General features: G+C 35.7%; 1 protein-coding gene across 1 annotated transcript in view; it reads right to left on the reverse strand.

Annotated features, from left to right (window-relative positions):
* Positions 1-18,290, reverse strand: part of LOC105809674 (regulating synaptic membrane exocytosis protein 2) — a gene marked incomplete at its 3' end in the record, with an annotated part of 659,796 nt that overhangs the window by 419,150 nt on the left and 222,356 nt on the right. Inside the window, exon 3 of the mRNA XM_012643523.1 lies at positions 10,553-10,863. Coding sequence (XP_012498977.1) covers positions 10,553-10,863 — 311 coding nt within the window. The remainder of the gene's footprint in view (positions 1-10,552; positions 10,864-18,290) is intronic.

Consider the following 18,290-nt stretch of genomic DNA (forward strand, 5'->3'; position numbering starts at 1 on the left):
TTTGTCTTTCAGAGCTCATATCATACTCTTACAAATAAGGAAGTCTCTTAAGCATTGGCTATATGAGAACAGGTTATTATATATCTTCAAGTCTATGGATCGATGATTCCGTCAATAAAAGATAAATAAATATACTGCAGAAAGGACATCAGTCATGTTAAAGACATTAGTATCAAATATTACAGCTTTCACTCATTCATCATGTCTACCAAGCGTTTATCGAATGTGCATAATTCACTGAAAGTGGCACCAAATAGATAACCAACTTTGTTCCCTTTTTGTTTCATCTGATATTCTAAAAATTATAAGAAGAAATATCTGGAAATAAAGGTTATAAGGCCATTTGCTTCCAAGTTATTAAGATTCTTTTTTCTCCTAAGGCAACCATCAGAGTTTTATCTTTTCTAGTTCCTTAGCTCTTTATAGTTTAATCTTTCTTAACTATACTTTAATTCCCTTTAAAAAATTATTTCCATTTACATCTTTTTATCTTATTTCACTCATGTTCATGCTATTTTTTCTCACTACATATCTCAGATAACCACTTAGAATAAGATTCATGAGAATTATGTCACAGTTTCATAGGATAGCTCATGGAAATATGAAGCATAGATAGTCCATAAACCATATGTAATCCACATGTAGTAAATTCTAAATACAAATAGTTTGGTTCTAGCCTCACTACCAGCATTCTATAAATATAGGCATCTCTGAATCTACTGAAAAGAGCCATTGTTAAAATGTTGATTATGAAGAAAACGTCGTTATTTCTGATCCAATTTCACAATAAGTCTTAAACATTTAGTATCAATAAAATTTCAATAAAACCAAAAATTCTAAAATGTAGCAAAAAATCCTGCACATAATTCCCTTTTAATTTTTTTTACTGAAATATATTTTACATGCAGTAAAAAGTACACAAATCTTAAGTGTTAACACTGCAATAGCTATTGACGAATACATCAACTAGTAATTCATATCCCTGTGAAGATACAGAACATTCCCATCACCCCAAAAGTTCCCTTAAGAAAAGCATCATTATGATTTCTTCTTTACAGATTTGTTTTGTCTCTTCTTGACCTTCATGTAAATGTACTCTTTTGTGTCTCCTTTCTTCCACTGAGCACAATGACAATGTTTAGATTTATCCATGTTTCTGTGCATGTAAATAGTTCCCTCATTTTATTGATGAATAATACATTTATTTGAATGCACAATTCTCCTGTTGATGGACATATGGGAAGCTTCCATTTTGGTGGTCCTATGAATAAATCTGCTACAAACATTAATATACAAGATTTTATAGACATATGATTTCATTTCTTTTAAGGAAATACCTAGGAGTAGAATTGGTAGGTCACAAGATTAAGTGTATATTAATTTTATAAGAATCTGTCAAACACTTCTCTAAAATGCTTATTCCATTTTACATGTTTTAAACCCTGACTAGCAAGTTATCAGAAGTCAAATTCCTCTAAATCCTCACAAACAATGAAGTGTTGTCATGTTTGTTGTTGTTTTAAATCATAGCTTTCCTAGCAGGTGCATCAAAGTATCTCACTGTAGTCTCAATTTGTACTTCTTAAATAACTAAATACATAGGACACTTCTCCTTGTGTTTATTAGCCATTCATATATTTTTTGTGAACAGTCTATTCCAATTTTTTGTACATTTTAGAGTTATTTTAAATTATTGTATTTTAAGGGTGCTTTGTATTCCTTTTTAAGCCTATTTTAAGCAATAAGCAAATATTTTTTTCTTAAAATTTCTGGAAATATAACTTGGTTATATAGTTTCTTAACAGTGTCTTTTGATGAACAAAAGTTTTTATTTTGATGAAATCTACTATAATTAGTTGGGTTTTTTTCCTTTTATAATTAGTGCTTTCTTTGTCTTGTCTAAAAAATCATTGCTTACCCTAAAGTCTGAAAGATGTTCTCCTCTAGTTCCTCCTAAAAGTTTTATAGTTTTTGCCTAAACCAAGATCAAAGGTCAAATATTGTTTTTTGGAGACAATGTCTCACTCCATTACCCTGAGTAGAGTGCCATGGTGTAAGCCTAGCTCACAGCAACCTCAAACTCCTGGGCTCAAGTGATCCTCCTGACTCAGCCTCCCAAGTAGCTGGGACTACAGGCGCACACCATGATGCCCAGCTAATTTTTTTTCTATTTATAACAGAGACAGGGTCTCACTCTTGCTCAGGCTGGTCTTGAACTCCTGAGCTCAAGGGATCCTCCCACCTCGGCCTCACAGAGTGCTAGGATTACAGGCATGAGCCACCGCACCCAGCCTCTCCTATATTTTCTTCAAGAAGTTTTTTATACCTTTAGGTTTTATATTTAGGTCTATGATCCATTGTCAGTTAATTTTTTATATAGTAAAAAAGTAAGCTTCAAACTTTTTGTTTTCATATTAATGTTAAATTGTTCCAGTACCATTCGTTGAGAACACTATCCTTTCTGTGTTGATGCCTTTGCACCTTTGCCAAAAATTAGTTAATATACAGATGGGTCTATATATAGATTCTCCATTCTGTTTCACTGATCTATTTGTCTGTCTTTATGCCAGTATCATATTGTTTTGATTACTGCAGACTGATAAAAGTATTCAAATCAGGTAGCATTAGGCCTCTAACTTTGTTCTTTTTACATGCTGTTTTGGTTATTTCAAACATTTCTATTTGAATTTTAGAACCTGTACATATAGATCAAATTAGGGAGAAATGACATATTAACAAAATGGAGTCCTGTAATCCATGAACACAGTTTATCTTTCCATTTATTCAAACTTTCATTTATTTCTTTCACCAGTGTTCATTCCACTGTTTTCAGTATACAGATCCAGTGTATATTATGTTAGATTTATACCTAAGTACTTCATTTTTTGGTGCTAGTGTAAATGTATTTTGTATTTTTAATGCTCTTAAAAATGTTTTTGTTAATTTCCATTTCCAAGTTGTTCCTTGCTAGTATTTATAAATACAAATGGTTATCAAATATTGACCTTATATCCTATAACCCTGCTAAACTCACTTATTACTTCTGATAACAATTTTATAGATTCTTTTAATTTTTATATAAACAATGATGTTCTCTGTGAATATGGTATTATTTCTTTCTTTTCTATCTGGATGCCTTTTATTTCATGTTATTTATTTATGCCTTATTCCATAAGGGTAAATCCAGGCACTACCGTTACATCTATATTAGAAGCAACAGTATTAAGCACATATTTTAATTATTACTTTTATGTTAAAATAATCAAATGTCACAAAGAGACTTGGAAAGTCATAAGTATCAGGCAATAAGGAAATGATGGTCCTTATCAAACTGCTAAATATTTATCATACTTAACCTGCCTTACAACTTTACAGTTTAGATCCAAGATAATCACTTTATATTTTTATAACTCTCAGTACTTCCATTAAGTGTCATAATTTAAGCAGTAAAATGTAAAAACAAATACAATATTGAAATTCAATAAATATCTATTGCATAAATGACTTATAACAATTATTACAATGTAAATGAAGATAATCCTGTATTAATTTAACACAATACTACTAAATATAGAAGAGGAGAAAATAGTGGAAGAAAATGCCTTTAAGTCTATCCCATAGCAGAGGACCTTAAAATACAATATAACAAAGAATTTTATAACTAGAAGTCTTTGCAAGATCTTGTAGACTACTTTTCCTATGTCAAAAATGCGAAAACTGGGGAACAGAAAAGATATACATCTACAAATGTTAACAGTATGGAGAAGAGATAAGAACAGGGCCTAGGTCTTCTGACTTCCAGTTCTTTCTTTCTCTTCCAGCATACAAATTAGCCATGATATTTCTTATTAACTTCTTCAAATGTTCTATGAAGTACTAAGTAAATAAAGAGTAAAATTTTGCATAAAAAACTTTCCTAAATTTCACTAATTTTCAATTATGAATATTATGAAGCATCCAGTGTTAAATAATTTCAGGTGTAAGAAACATCAACTAAATGTTTTCAAACATTTAAACATCTTAATTTAGTTTTTCACTAATTTTATTTTCGCTATCAAAAAAATACAGTTTTAAAAATGTGTTTCACAAGTTATTTTGAAATAAAAAGCATATTTGAAACTCAACAATATTTTGCATCTAAGTTGATAAAAGATTTGCAATTTTTATAAATAAATTAATTAAGTAAATATTCACTTACTCTAAGCTAAGGTCTAGGGCCAATTTGATACTCATTCATTCAACAAGGGCCTATCTGTAAAGCACTGTGCTAAGACCTGTGAGAGAAGTAACAAGTCATATAACAGGTCAAAACTACCATAGCATGCAGTTACAGATGAAAGCTCCTTAAAAGAAAGAAACATGTAACATACTTTTCTATTTATCAAATATAGTTCTAAGTCCATAGAGATTTAAATTTAATTGAACTGAAGGCCTTCAATTTCTGAATGGTATTGAAGAAACAAATTAGTAATACTTTAAATTGAACTTATATTCCTTATCATTAGCTCCACTTCACCATTCAATTCAAATACTGCTAGAAGACCCATTCTGACATGAAAGAAGAGAGAGAGACAGAGAAAAAGAAGCTAGAAGCTGATAAAGGTAAGAGAGAGGAGAACAAGAAAACAGGCTTAACTGAAATAATTTAAATGGTGACAAAAGATAGACAAAGAAAGAAGTTTCCACAGCACAAAGAGAACTAACTACTCTCTAGGGCAGAGAATGGCAAACTTTTTCTCTAAAAGGTCAAAGAGTGAATATTTTGGGCTTTGAGGCCCATGTGATCTCTTATGACAACTTACCTATGGAACTGCAGCCAAAAGCAACCACAGACAAGAAATAAATGAATAGATGTGGCTGCGTTCCAGTAAAATTTTATTTACAAAAAAAAAAGTGGGGAGGCCAAGCCAAATTTGGCTCATGGACATAGTTTGCTGACCCCTTGCTGTAGGGGAAAGAATTACTGGCTATAGGCACATGCCTAATAAATTACTGTAGAATCTTTATTTAAAATTAAAATAAATGCTCTTTTTTGCTTATGAAAAGGAGAATTAAATTATTCTTGAAGAGAAAGTATTTCCCAAATGAAAGTTTATACAAATTATAACCAACTTCATTTTCTAGGCATAACTATCAAATCTGATATTAAACTCCCAATTTCTCTGACTAAAAGTAATTTTTATGAACAAAAGGAGCTGTTGGTTTGACTTTTGGAGGTTCAGAAAGGAAGTATATAATTACAGGATACTTCGAGTCATTAAGTATGCATTTATTAGTAATAGTGGCCAGGCAAAAGAAAAAAATTTTTTTATTTTATAGATTTAAGAGGGTACAAGTGCAGTTTTCTTACATGGATATAGTGCACAGTGGTGAAGTCTGGACTTTCAGTGTAGTGTACATTGTACTCATTAAGTAATTTTTCTTTCCTCACACACCTTCCACCCTCCCACTCCCTCACCCTTCTGAGTCTCCAATGTCTATTATTCCATTCTCTATGTCCATTTGTACACATTATTTAGCTCCCTCTTATAAGTGAGAAATGTGGTATTTGACTTTCTATCAGTAAATTATTTCACTTAAGATAATGGCCTCCAGTTCTATCCAGGTTGCTACAAATGACATGATTCCATTTGTTTTTATGGCTGAGTAGCATTCCATGGTATATATGTGTGTGTGTGTGTGTGTGTGTGTGTGTGTGTGTGTGTGTGTGTGTATACTGCATTTTCTTTATCCAGTCACCCAATGATGTACACTTGGCTGATTCCATATCTTTGCTACTGTGAATATAGTACTGCGATAAACATATGGGCACAGGTATCTTTTTGATATAATGATTTCTTTTCCTTTGGGTAGATACCCAGATTGCTGGATCAAATGGTAATTACTGCCATAATGTTCTTGCCATAATGTTAATTGTTATCTAGTTGCTTTGTAGCCACATTTGTGTAATTGTTTAGTAAGACTCGTAAGTTTCAGTGTATTTCCCTGGAGTTCTGTTAGCCTCTTGCATCTGTATGTCTAAGTTTCTAGCAAGACTAGGGAAGTTTTCCTCAATATTTCCTCAAATAAGTTTTCCAAATTTTTTGCTTTTTCTTCTCCGTTGGGAATACCTATGATTTGTAGGTTTGAACATTTTAAATAAACCCATACTTCTTGAAGGATTTGCTCATTTTTTAAAGTTCTTTTTCTTTATTTTTGTCTGACTGGATTAATTTGAAAGACTTGTCTTCAAATTCTGAGATTCTTTCTTCTGCTTGGTCTATTCTATTGGTAAAGCTTTCAACTGTATTTTGTAATTTTTTCAACGAATTTTTCATTTCCAGAAGTTTTTTTAAAAATATCTATATGTTTTTGGTAAATTTTTCATTCATATCCTGAATTGATTTTCTGATTTCTTATGTTGATTTTCAGATTTCTGTTGGGCCTCTTTAAAATCATTATTTTAAATTCTGTATCTGACATTTCAAAAGTTTCAATTTGGTTACCAACCCCTCCTTTTTTTTTAAAGGGACAGGATCTCATTCTGTTGCCCAGGTGGAGTGCAGTGGCACGATCACAGCTTACTGCAACCTCAAATGCCTGAGCTCCAGTGATCATCCTGCCTCAGCTTCCCGAGTAGCTGGGACTACAGGAACATGCCAACATGCCCAGCTAAATTTTTAAAAATATATTTTGTAAAGACAGAGTATCACTGTGTTGCCCAACCTGTTCTAATACTCTTGGCTTCAAGTGATTCTCCTGCCTCAGCCTCTCAAAGTGCTGGGATTATAGGTGTAAGCCATCACACATGGCCTGGTTAAGATCCATTGACAAGAGAGTCGTTAGTATGATCCACTGGGGTGTCATCACACTGTTTTTTCATACCTCCAGAATTGTTATGCTCCTCTCATCTGGAGAAATTAAATCTTCTGCTTATTTTTGAATTTACTTTCATTTGGACAGGATTTTTTTTCCCTTTAGGATGTGACTATATTGTATGTTGTGTAGGGTTGTTTGATTTTGTTTCTGGGTGCTTTCAGTGACAAAGACTCTGTATGAATTCCTTGGTTGCAGATAACCTTAGTGTGGTGGTTATCTCAAATGCTGATTGTAATAGCGGTGTCCTGGTCATATGAGTATGCTCACTGCCTCCTGAGGGGCCAGCAAAGGTCTCAAGTAGTTTATCTTGCTCCTAAGCCCTGTGTACTTGTGTCAGTGGATTTTGCATTGGGTTGTGCAGTTCAACCTCCATGCCAGGCGGTGATAGCAGTAGTAGTTGGGTTTATACTTGATCTTTGTTTACCATAAGAAGCTCTCAATTGTTGCAGGCAATGGGCTGGTCTGTTCAATGCACAGTAGCCTGAGCTCCTTGCTCATCTAGGGGTTAGGTTAGGGGCAGAAGCTGGGCGGACCTGGACCAGGCAAGCCTACCTTGGGGTCCTCCAGTGGCATGAGCAAGCACCAGCCCCTGACAAGGGTAGTGGGAGATCTCCTGGTGAAACATACCAAGGTCTTAGCATGGCGGGGAGGGGGCTGCCATAGCACCACAGCCAGCGGGCAGGAACGCAATTTGTTTCCCTGTCACACCTGTCACAACCCCATCCCAGCACTCAGGAAGCTCAGTTCGATCGGACACTGCTGTCTATCTCTAGGCTGCAATGTCATAAAAGTCATAAAAGACACCTGCCCTGTGGCTCACTGCCAAAATGGCTGCGGTGCAAAGCCTCCTCTCTCAGCCAAAAATACAAAGCTCCCCAGCTCTCCTGCTCACCGCTGCAGGAACACTGCCACTCAATGTAGAGGTAGGATGGGGGCCCTGCCTTTCACACAAGCCCAGGCCAGGTGACCACACTGCCAGTGAGGATGCAATCACCCCTATGGGGCCCAGAAAGGCCATCCAGCATGGCTGTGCCAACTTTCCCGTGGGATCAGCCACAGATGTGTCTGCACCAGAGGGAAGTACCCTGGTCCACATCTGGGCCTAAGCACTGAGGCTGCTTGGCTGGCAAGATGGAATTATACTCCTCCCTGGCAGAGCCAAGCACAGCGTTTGTGTCTCTGATGGAAGCAGCACTGCCATTCCCAGCACACAAGCAGGGAGTTCTCAGCTCAGGAAAGCACACACTCTGGTTTCCTTAGTTCCAGGAGGGTGTTCGCTTGGTTTGCTACACTCTCCCTTCCCTTAGGAGAAGTACTCCCTGAGAGCTAGACCACAGGCAACCCTCTAGCTCCCTTGAGTCCAGCCAGCCTTGTGCAGATGCCACCCTCCAAGCAGGCACTGGAGAATGTCAATGGGGACACCTGTGATGTAGACACACAAGGGCTGAGGCTTCCTGGGCAGGACACAGTCCCCTGATGGCTGCATCCCAAGTATGGCGCCCTGCTGCCGATGCTCAAATCCAGGGGGAGTTCGAGCCACCCAGCCTAAGTTTGCAGTCTGGTACAATGCCCTCAAGATGTCCCCAAATTGCTGCCCACACCAGTTTGGTTTTTTGAGGGCAGAGGAGCTCTCCAACAGTTTGGATACCAGCAGTCCACCGTGGGTGAAAGGAGAGCCAAAACACTCCCACAAAATACCAAGTCCCCAAGGTTCCCACCTGATCTCTGCCAGCCTCTTGCTTCCTTCTTTTTCTGTGCCCCAGTTTCTTCCCATGAATTCTCTGCTATGTTCTAGCACTCTCCTCTTGATATTCTATTCAAGTTATGATTATTCACTTGTAACTTCGGTTCTTTTTCCTGAGGAGAACAGGCATCTGACATCTCTAGTCAGACATATTCTACTGAATTTATTTTTAGTGTGCACAACTTCCTAAAGAAATGCATTCCAAAAATTAATATTCTATTATGTGACCTAACATTTTAGTATTTCCTTTTCTTCTTCCTAAACCTGACTCTCTAAGCTCCAAAAAAGCTATGTCATACAGCTACCTAGCTTTTAAAGAATGGGTCTATGTTCCCATTATCCATTTTACTTGTTCATTTATTCATTCATTTTTTTAAAATTCTATCTCCACTGGTTATTACCTTTCCATTTTTTTCATATACTTTGACCATTATAGTTGTCATTTTAGGTACTTCCAGTAGCCGATACTGCCAGCATCTATCCCATCCACATTGCCAAATCGTTCACCATTTCCTATACAGCAGTCTTCTTACTGTAAGCATTTGTGACAGACACTCAGTGTCTGAATACTTTCGCTGCTACAGGCACACGCGTGGCCAGTAAGTCCCAGAGAATTAACAACCCCTGCACCAATATCAAAGGAGAGTTGATGGATAAATACTCTAGCTTCCTTGCCCGTTATGTGGGTTAACTCTGAGGTCATTCTACCTTGTCTCCCAGAAGCCCCCTTAAGATTAACACAATTGCCAAAAGAGGTAACCAGTTCTTGAATGCACCCAGTATTGTGTTTTGTATTAACTGAATGGTTTTAACCTTCCCCTATAGGGGGTATCTGGGATTGCCTTCAAGATAAAACTGCACTCAAATCTTTTTCATCTTAAGATGGATCTCAATTTAAGACAGTCCTCTAACCTTAAAATCTTGAGTTCCTGATATATTATCCTGAGACGTGTAAACAGTATTCCAGCCATGAAACCACCACGGTTTTCCCCAAAGATAGGATTAAATGTTCTCTTTTACTTTTACTACTTTGCAAAAGAACTGGTGCAGCCATCATTTTATTATTCTCTCAAGACATAGCAACACAACAAGATGATAACTTTAGGCACTATCTAAAGTGACTCCCAATTGTCTTACTTATAACTGATACCACCATGCTGTAAGTACAATTTATATTTGTTTTTACAGAAATGCATGACTTTTGTACTTATTCATGTAGAAATGCACCTGCCACTTCTGAGCAATAGAAATAGTATAAATCACACTTTTAAAATATATTGTATTCAAACAGAGTAATAGGTATAGAAAAATAATCTTCCCATGAAAATCTTTCCTTTCCCCCCTTCCAAAGGAAGAAATTAAGAACTCTATATACTATTTTTAAGAGTCTTACCCTTTAAACATACACAAACTCATAGAACTAAGTCAAAATAGTTACAAGAGTTAGCCCATGGATATATCCATCTCGTGAAACTTCACTATAAACCCGCTGTTTGATATGCATTTACTTGCTTCAAAATCCACATCACCCTTCAGCCCAGGATAGAACCTTTGGAGGTATTGTTAACCTCCTCCATTCTCTTAACTCCCACTTCCAGTTAGTCCCATCAATTCGAGCTGCATAAAGTGTCTTAAAATCAACTCTTCTTCATTCCCAGCGCTCCTTTCCTATGACAGTAACCTCCTATGTAAGTTCCCTGTTTTATTTCACTTGTTTATTCTCGGAAATCTATCTGATAACCTAACATTCCCACATCAAACTTAAGATAGTTCAAACCTATCACAGCTCTAAGTCCTGAACATCACATATGGCATTTACAAAAAACATATGAAAATTTACATTACATTTAGGCTTCTCACTGTTGCCTAAACATTTCACGTATTTTTATTTCAGTTTGGAATGAAGATTAAAAAGAATACATTTACCTAAAAAGTAAACAAAATGTTTACCTGTCTGAAGCTATGTCACTGGCAATTTGGTGCTTCACGCCTGACCCATTTTTAATAGAATCCTGTCTTGTGAGCCCATGAGATCGACTTTTCTCCACTGCAGGTACAGATAAGTCACCTGAGGGTCCTTGGAACTGGGCCTGCTCATGTAGTTTTGCTTTCTTCTCCTGAGGAGCCTCCTCATTTCTCAGTCCTCGAAGAACCTTTTGGTCAGGTTGCTGTGGGGTATTAGATCCACTATTATAAAACCACGCTCCTGATTTAGTGAGGATTTCTTGTTGTTTTCGGCACAAATTACATACCCACATAACCTGTACATGAAGACATAGGGAAAAGAAATTAGTGTTCCCAAAAGTTAAAAACAAACAAAAAGAGAGACAAAAATTCAAGCCAACAAAAAATTACATGGTTATCCTTCTGAAGTAATCCAAATTATCTACTGCCATAAATTAAACAATTTATCTTTTCCTTTAATTTTGTCAGAATAATTCTAACAAAATAGACAACATTTAATATACAGTAGAAATACCAAATTAGAGTGACAAATTACTGATTGCTCATTTGTATTCTTTATTTTTTATTTAAATTAGAGGCATGGTGTAATATACAGAAAATGGATTTTGAAGCTAGACAGTTGGCTTTAAATACCAACTCCAAGATTAGAAACTTAGCAATCTTCAACAAGGTACTAAACCTTCGTATCTATAAAACTTAGTTTCCTTAATGGTAAAATAGGGAAATAATGGCTGGGTGCAATGGCTTACGCCTGTAATCCTAGCACTCTGGGAGGCTGAGGCAGGAGGATTGCTCGAGGCCAGGAGTTCAAGATCAGCCTGAGCAAGAGCGAGACTCCATCTCTACTAAAAATAGAAAACTTAGCCAGGTGTGATGGCGACCGCCTATAGTCCCAGCTACTTGGGAGGCTGAGACAGGAGGATCACTTGAGCCCATGAGTTTAAGGTTGCAGTGAGCTGTGATGATGCCACTGCACTCTAGAGCGACAGAGCAAGACACGGTCCCAAAAAAAAAGGGGGGCGGGAATAAAGATGATGATACCTATTTTCCTGTATTGTTTTGAGGACTGAAGATTAGAAATAATTTATATAAAATGTCTAGTGCATTACCTGGTATATATTAGACTTCTAGCAAATTAGCTGTTAATATTAGGTTAATCTTACATTACATGCTTAAAGGCATTTTTATTTCTTTTAAGTAGTTCCTAAGGGCTACTTAACATTGTTGATCCTCAATAAAAACCTATTAATTGTTCATAATTTGTAGTAAGACATTTGATTTTTTTTATTGTGGTACAAAACATATAACACAAAATTTACCATCTTAACCATTTTTAAGTACACACTTCAGTAGTGTTAAACATATTCACATTGTTGTGAAACATCTCCAAAACTTTCTTCCAAAACAGAAACTCTGTACACCCATTAAACAGCATCAACCCTTTTCCCTTCCCACAGCCCCCATTAATGGCCATTCTAATTTTGATTTTTTAATAGATATGTTTTTAAGACTCCAGAAATCTAAGTATATTATAATTAATGTCTTTGTGACCAGAAAACCTTTCATCTTCTTCTGAAAAACCCTTTTTAATTAATCAGGAAAAAAAATCATATTGTCATGAAATAAAATGTGAGTTCATATTTCAAGAGAGTGTTTGCTGAAATTTTATGTCAATAAATGAATCTTACATAGCCCTCTAGGTTGCTAAACAGTTTCTCACATTTAAATAAATTATAACACTATAGATAATCACAGTAAAAGAAAGGTTCAACAATGTGTTTTCAACCAATACAAGGAGGTTTTTGTAAAATACCATTTAAATTTTTTCTTTAACTCTCCATCATTCCAGTTCATATTATTTGTACAAGTCTTATCACACAACATCGTACTTGATGACTTTTTAATTATTTTGTCCTCTCATTGAATTGTATATATTCGTTTCTGTTTTCCTCAACTAAATTTGAAACTCACTGGAGGCATGGACTATATCTTATACCAGCACAGTAAGACTTTATAGATCATAGAATAGTAAGATCTTCTAAATGTTTGCTAAATTGAATGTTTTTGAAGTTCTTCTGGTAATAATATGATAAGATATTTGATATTATTACACCAGTATTTGTTTCATCAATTTCCAAAAGAATTAGTCATCAATAACATCAATATAGTGCCTATTTTTATAAGTAAATAAGAAAGCATTTTTGACATGAAAATACCAATATCTCACTCAAATCTTGTAAAAATAAATACTTCATAGTTCAAATTTCTTTTTCTATGATTAGTTTGAATAGATATGAAATATAAATATATCTAACCCAACAGTAGTCTCAAAAATCAAATGTCAACCAAAATCTTCAGCCTTTTGATGCCATCTTGTGACAAATGTAGGTATTGCAGATCTCCTTTAAAAGTGAAAGGCACACACTATAATAGAACCACAAATACATGAAGTTTGAATTTCAATTTTTCTGCTTTAAACAAATTACTATTCATGCTTCAGTGATAATCTATGTTAGATGCATATAAGATATTAATATATCTAGAATAAGTCACAGACTATTGAAAAATATCATCCTATTGAGCCTGGTCATTAACAATGAAATAGAAATGAGTTTGTGACACAATTATCTAATCACTATCATCTCAGAAACAATCTTTTGCTGCTTCATTATTTGTCACAAGGTAATCAGGTTACTTAACCTCTTTTAGAGAGCAGAGATTCTCAAAGAATATCTCTGAGACAGTAGCATCAATCTCACTTGGGAACTCACTAAATGTGCAAATTCCCAGGTCCCACCTCAGACCTACTGAATCAGAAACTCTGGGACAGGGCCCAGCAGTTGTGATTTATTTATTTATTTATTTGGGCCAAATACTCCAGGTAATTCTGATGTTTGCTAAAGTTTGAGAACCACTAGCCTAAGACAGAAATTCCCATGTTAGATAGGTTACAAGTGTGCTCCTCAGAGTAGCTATGTAAGGCCAAAGGAGTCCAACAGCAAGCAGCCTTGTAAGTTGACCTTTGTGTGAACTATTGATTGTACATTCAGTATCATTTCTGTGTAGCCCAAAATGAGAAAAAGGCTCGGAAGCACTATGGGCTTTGTTTTTCCTCATGTGTTCTTCTTTGTTTTCCTCATAGTTCCTGGACTAGCCACATTGGTCGTTCTGACTAGATTGTTGCCTCCTAGACTGCTGGCTCCTACTATCTTCATATTCACATTCTAAACCCAAGTTACCTTTCTGTTCTTTTTTTACTATCTCTTCCCACTCTTGGATTAATAATTTATTAATCTATAAATCTCAGGAATCTTAAATCCACTCACATCAAGTACAGTCATGTACTTCATAATGACGATTTGGTCAACAACAGACTATATATACAACAGTGATCCCATTAAGATTATAATATCTTTTTTTACTATACCTTTTCTATGGTTAGATATATTTAGATACACAAATACTTACCATTGTGTTACAACTGCCTACAGTACTCAGTACAGTGACACACTGTACAGGTTCGTAGCCTAGGAGAAATAGGCTTTACCATAACAGCCTAGGTGTGTAGCAGGCTGTACCATCTAGGTTTGTGTAAGTACACTCTATGATGTTTGCAGGATGAAATCACCTAATTATGCATTTCTCAAACTGTATCTCCATCATTAAGCTATGCATGACTATAGTATATAGAATTGACACTTTTACTTGCAGCCCTTTATATACATAGCAACTTAATTTATAAATTAATGACACTGAACTACATCTCACAAACACATACACATATACATGCTGTGAAATGACTTTTTTTAATTGGCTATGAAATAATTAATGTCTGTAACTAATTTGGGAATAAAATTATAGGACATTTGCTAATGGAACCCTTTAACCAATAAAGTTAACACTCAACTGTATTTTGTGATGAATACTGTTAAAAATATCTCAGAAATATGTATGCCTATAAATCTCCATGGCTAGAGCCTATTATAATAGTTTTGTTGACCCTCATAATTAGCAAAAACATCTAGGCCCTAAGAATACAAAGACATACAGGATTCAAAATCATAAGGTGTTATTACATTCTGTCCTAAATATGCCAAATTTTTAAAAGTAATATAGCAATATTAAGAGAGGGAATAATCTCTAATGACCCAAATTTATCAATTATTACCATATGTTTCATTCCATAACCATCCTTATGGGGTTGAAAGAGAGGGAAAAAAAATAAGGAAAATACAAATATCTTCTTAAAACCACAAAAATGATAAGCACAACAATTACACTGAATAGTCAAAGAAAGCAAAAAAAAGTTGTGTTAGATGCATACAATAATTTAAATAGATCTAAAGGTCTGCAAAGTTTGTGATTTTCTTCTAAACACGGATAAAAAATAATAGAGTAATACAAAGACTGGTGCTAATGAGACCATAGGCCAAGCTCATACGATCCAGCTAACTGTACAGAAAAGAGAATTTATTAGACTCCACCTCTAACCATTATCAACCAGCTTATAAATGTATGTATTTGTCGGAGAGGAAATAAAGTGGAAGAGTGTAAATTGATCAATATAACTAGCACATAACTAGAAAATTGTGGAAGATTCTAGTTAGTTACTCAACAAATTTATTTCTTTTCCTCTTACAAAACTACATTTCCCATATAATTAGGTGCAGATATGGCCTTACAACTATATTCTATAATCCATTGGATTATAAGTAGAAAGATGTATGCCAATTCCACGACCTTTAAATTTCTTTTTTTTTTTTTTTTTTTTTTTTTTAGTAAAGAGATTTCATGCTCTTTACTCAATACCTTGGAGATAAAGAAGTCACAGAAAAAAGGAGCCTGAGAACCTAACTGAGCTCTTCGGAGGATAACCCTCAGCTGATCAGCTACACCAGTGTAGACTTCACATAGGTGAAAAACTTCTATTATGTTGAGCTTCAAAGATTTTTTGAGTTTATCTTTTATAGTTGACAGCATTACCTTTAGTAATTCACAATCTTTTTAAAGTACATGTTCTGCTGAATATGTATCATTTGTATGTGAAGAACAATGTATTACTAGAACATGGATATTAAAGAACTTCAGTGTTGTTCACTGACTCACTAGAACCAATTTTGCACACTTCTTCCCAACTCGACATTCCATGAAGTAATGTGGGTTAGCTTGAAATCAGCCACAGTGGGTGTATTTAGACAGAGGAAATTGGAAAATGCCACAATCAGAGCTTTTTCTAACAGAGAACTGGTTGTTAGCATTTACAAGCACACCACTGAGTATAATATATTCACTACATTCTACTAAAAGGATAATATTACATTCAGTATTAGTAGATAAACTTGGATGGAGCTGTAATTTACCATAAAAATTAATTCAGACCATAAAATTTCGATTTATTTATAGATGGGCAAATAAATATTAATATTCATTCATTATTGATTCATTCAGACAATATTCACTAGTATATGCTAAGAGCTGGTGAATAAAGCTCAACAGATATAGATTTTGCTGTAGAGTTTAAAGTATAGAAGGGGAGACAATAAGCAAACAAATAATTGCACAAATATTATTTATATTATAATTATGATAAATGCCACAAAAGGAATGCATTCACACCATAGATCCCTTGATGCCTTCTCCTCCTGCCCAGGCTGTATTTGGAATAAAACAAGGATGCAGAGGAGATCTGCAAGAGGCCTAGAAATCCAGAGAGGCTCAACCACAAGATCATCCTAAAGTGTTTGCATCATCAGCTCCATGGTGTCTCTGTCTGTTCAAGGGCAGTTTGTGCTACTAACCTACAAGCCCCTCCCCCAGCACTGCCATGGTGGATTTGGAAAGTTGATGCAGTGGCCCAGGCTGTGTTTCTGGATTTGTTCTGTAAAATTTGGATTCAGTCAAAAGACCACACTCAAGCATCCAGAAGGCCACATGTGGCCCCACCTCCTCATCTGATATCACTGAGGCAAGAAGCAAGGCTTTCCAAGATTCCCCATGAACTGTAAGCATGGCATCTCTAACTATAGTCACATTTGTAGGATGAAACAGGAAAGTATGATGATATCTTCCATAAATCTCTTAGGAGGTATCAGCAGTACAGAAGAAGCTTTAACCTTGAGCATTTCCAAGTCTCAGTTGTTACAAACTCTTCTCTGTTGACAGTTGTGGCTTTGAAAAATTACTCACAAACAAATGTACCTTGTTTATTTCTCTATTTTTGATCTGATTTTCCTCAACAGTACACTTGCCAGATTTTTCTTTAAAGCCACCTACTAAATTTTAGTCAGATAAATAGCTCCTTTGTATAAATTCTCTATTTCTGCTATTTCTACACCTTTCTTTGCTGCTCTCCAAGAAAGTATCTAGGTGTTCCGCAGGGCTTCTGCTGCTACAAACTACAGCTCATCTAATTCAGTCTGGTTCTTCTCAACTTAGACAGGCTTGTGCTCCACTACTAACTTGATCTCACTTCAGTTCCCACAGGCACTGTTGACTCCTCTTAGTCTCTTAATAATCCTCTATTCAGCTATGGCACAAGCTGTCTATTCTGCAGGCTCCTCTGCAAAGTCACCTGGTCCCTCACTATAGGTGGGTGCCATGGCAGGGACATGTAGTTATTTTTATGTCCTTCATGCCACACTGAAACAAAGGATAGTTCTGGAAGCTAAATCTAGCCTTTTCTTGGCCTTTCTTATCATGATGCACACTGCAAGTTCATGCTGAAGTACCTCTGCCCACAGGGCATTCTAAGGGGTAATTCCCTTCCAAGAATCTCAAATATTAAGAAGGGTAAAAGCTGCCATTCAATTTAACCAAAACACACCCTCCTCCTGGGTCAAAGCCCAAAAAGAAGAAATTGGAACATACCTCTGATCATCCCCTTACCTCTATCTTCTTTCTCCTCCTTCACAATATACAAGGATAGAAGGGACAAGATTTTCCTTGCCCCCTCTTTTCTGTATACCTAATACCTTCTGAGTACCCTGAGTGCCCTCAGGCTTGAAGTAATGAGCTGCAGTCTTCCCATATCATCCATTCATAGCTTCCCTATGCCATTCATTGCCTTAATGGCAAAAAGGAAAAAAGAAGCCAGCTTAATGATAAAAGAATCTAAACTGGAAGACTATTGCATGGTGATTTGAACATTGTCAGCTATGTTTAGAGATTAATGTTTGCCTAAGTACCAAGTACGGACCAGATCAACCAGAGAGAGAAGTCTTGGGAGCTGCTGGTTTCTAATAAAATGGCTGATTTCCTTTTTGGAAATCAGCTTTGGACAGTAGTTGTGGGATGAGAAGAGGCAGGCTAAAAAGGATATAAGGAAATCCTGAGATAATACTTAAAGGATTTTCAAAGTGCCAAGTTTTGAATATAGGAAAATTAACTGAAGGGAGTAATCTAAAACAGTAGCACAACGGTTCAAAGGTACAGCCTAAGGTAAATATCAGAAACTAGAGAACAGAGATGGTTGGGCGAGTCATAGGAACAAAGCGTGGGATAGCTGAAAACAAGAAACTGTCACTAAGGTTTAACTTTAACATGCTATTTAAAGCAAGTTACTATTAAGCTATTTCCTTTGGGGAAAAAACACAGCACTATCAGAATTATTGAGGCATTCACTCACTATGTGAGTATGCTCCAAAGAGAGGGATATCAAATACAATGAAAACTGACTTCAACCAATTAAATTAGAGAAATGAGACAATCAGATAATTAAGTAGAA

The sequence above is a fragment of the Propithecus coquereli genome, unplaced genomic scaffold, assembly GCF_000956105.1.
Source record: "Propithecus coquereli isolate 6110/MARCELLA unplaced genomic scaffold, Pcoq_1.0 Scaffold2, whole genome shotgun sequence".
NCBI lineage: Eukaryota > Metazoa > Chordata > Mammalia > Primates > Indriidae > Propithecus > Propithecus coquereli.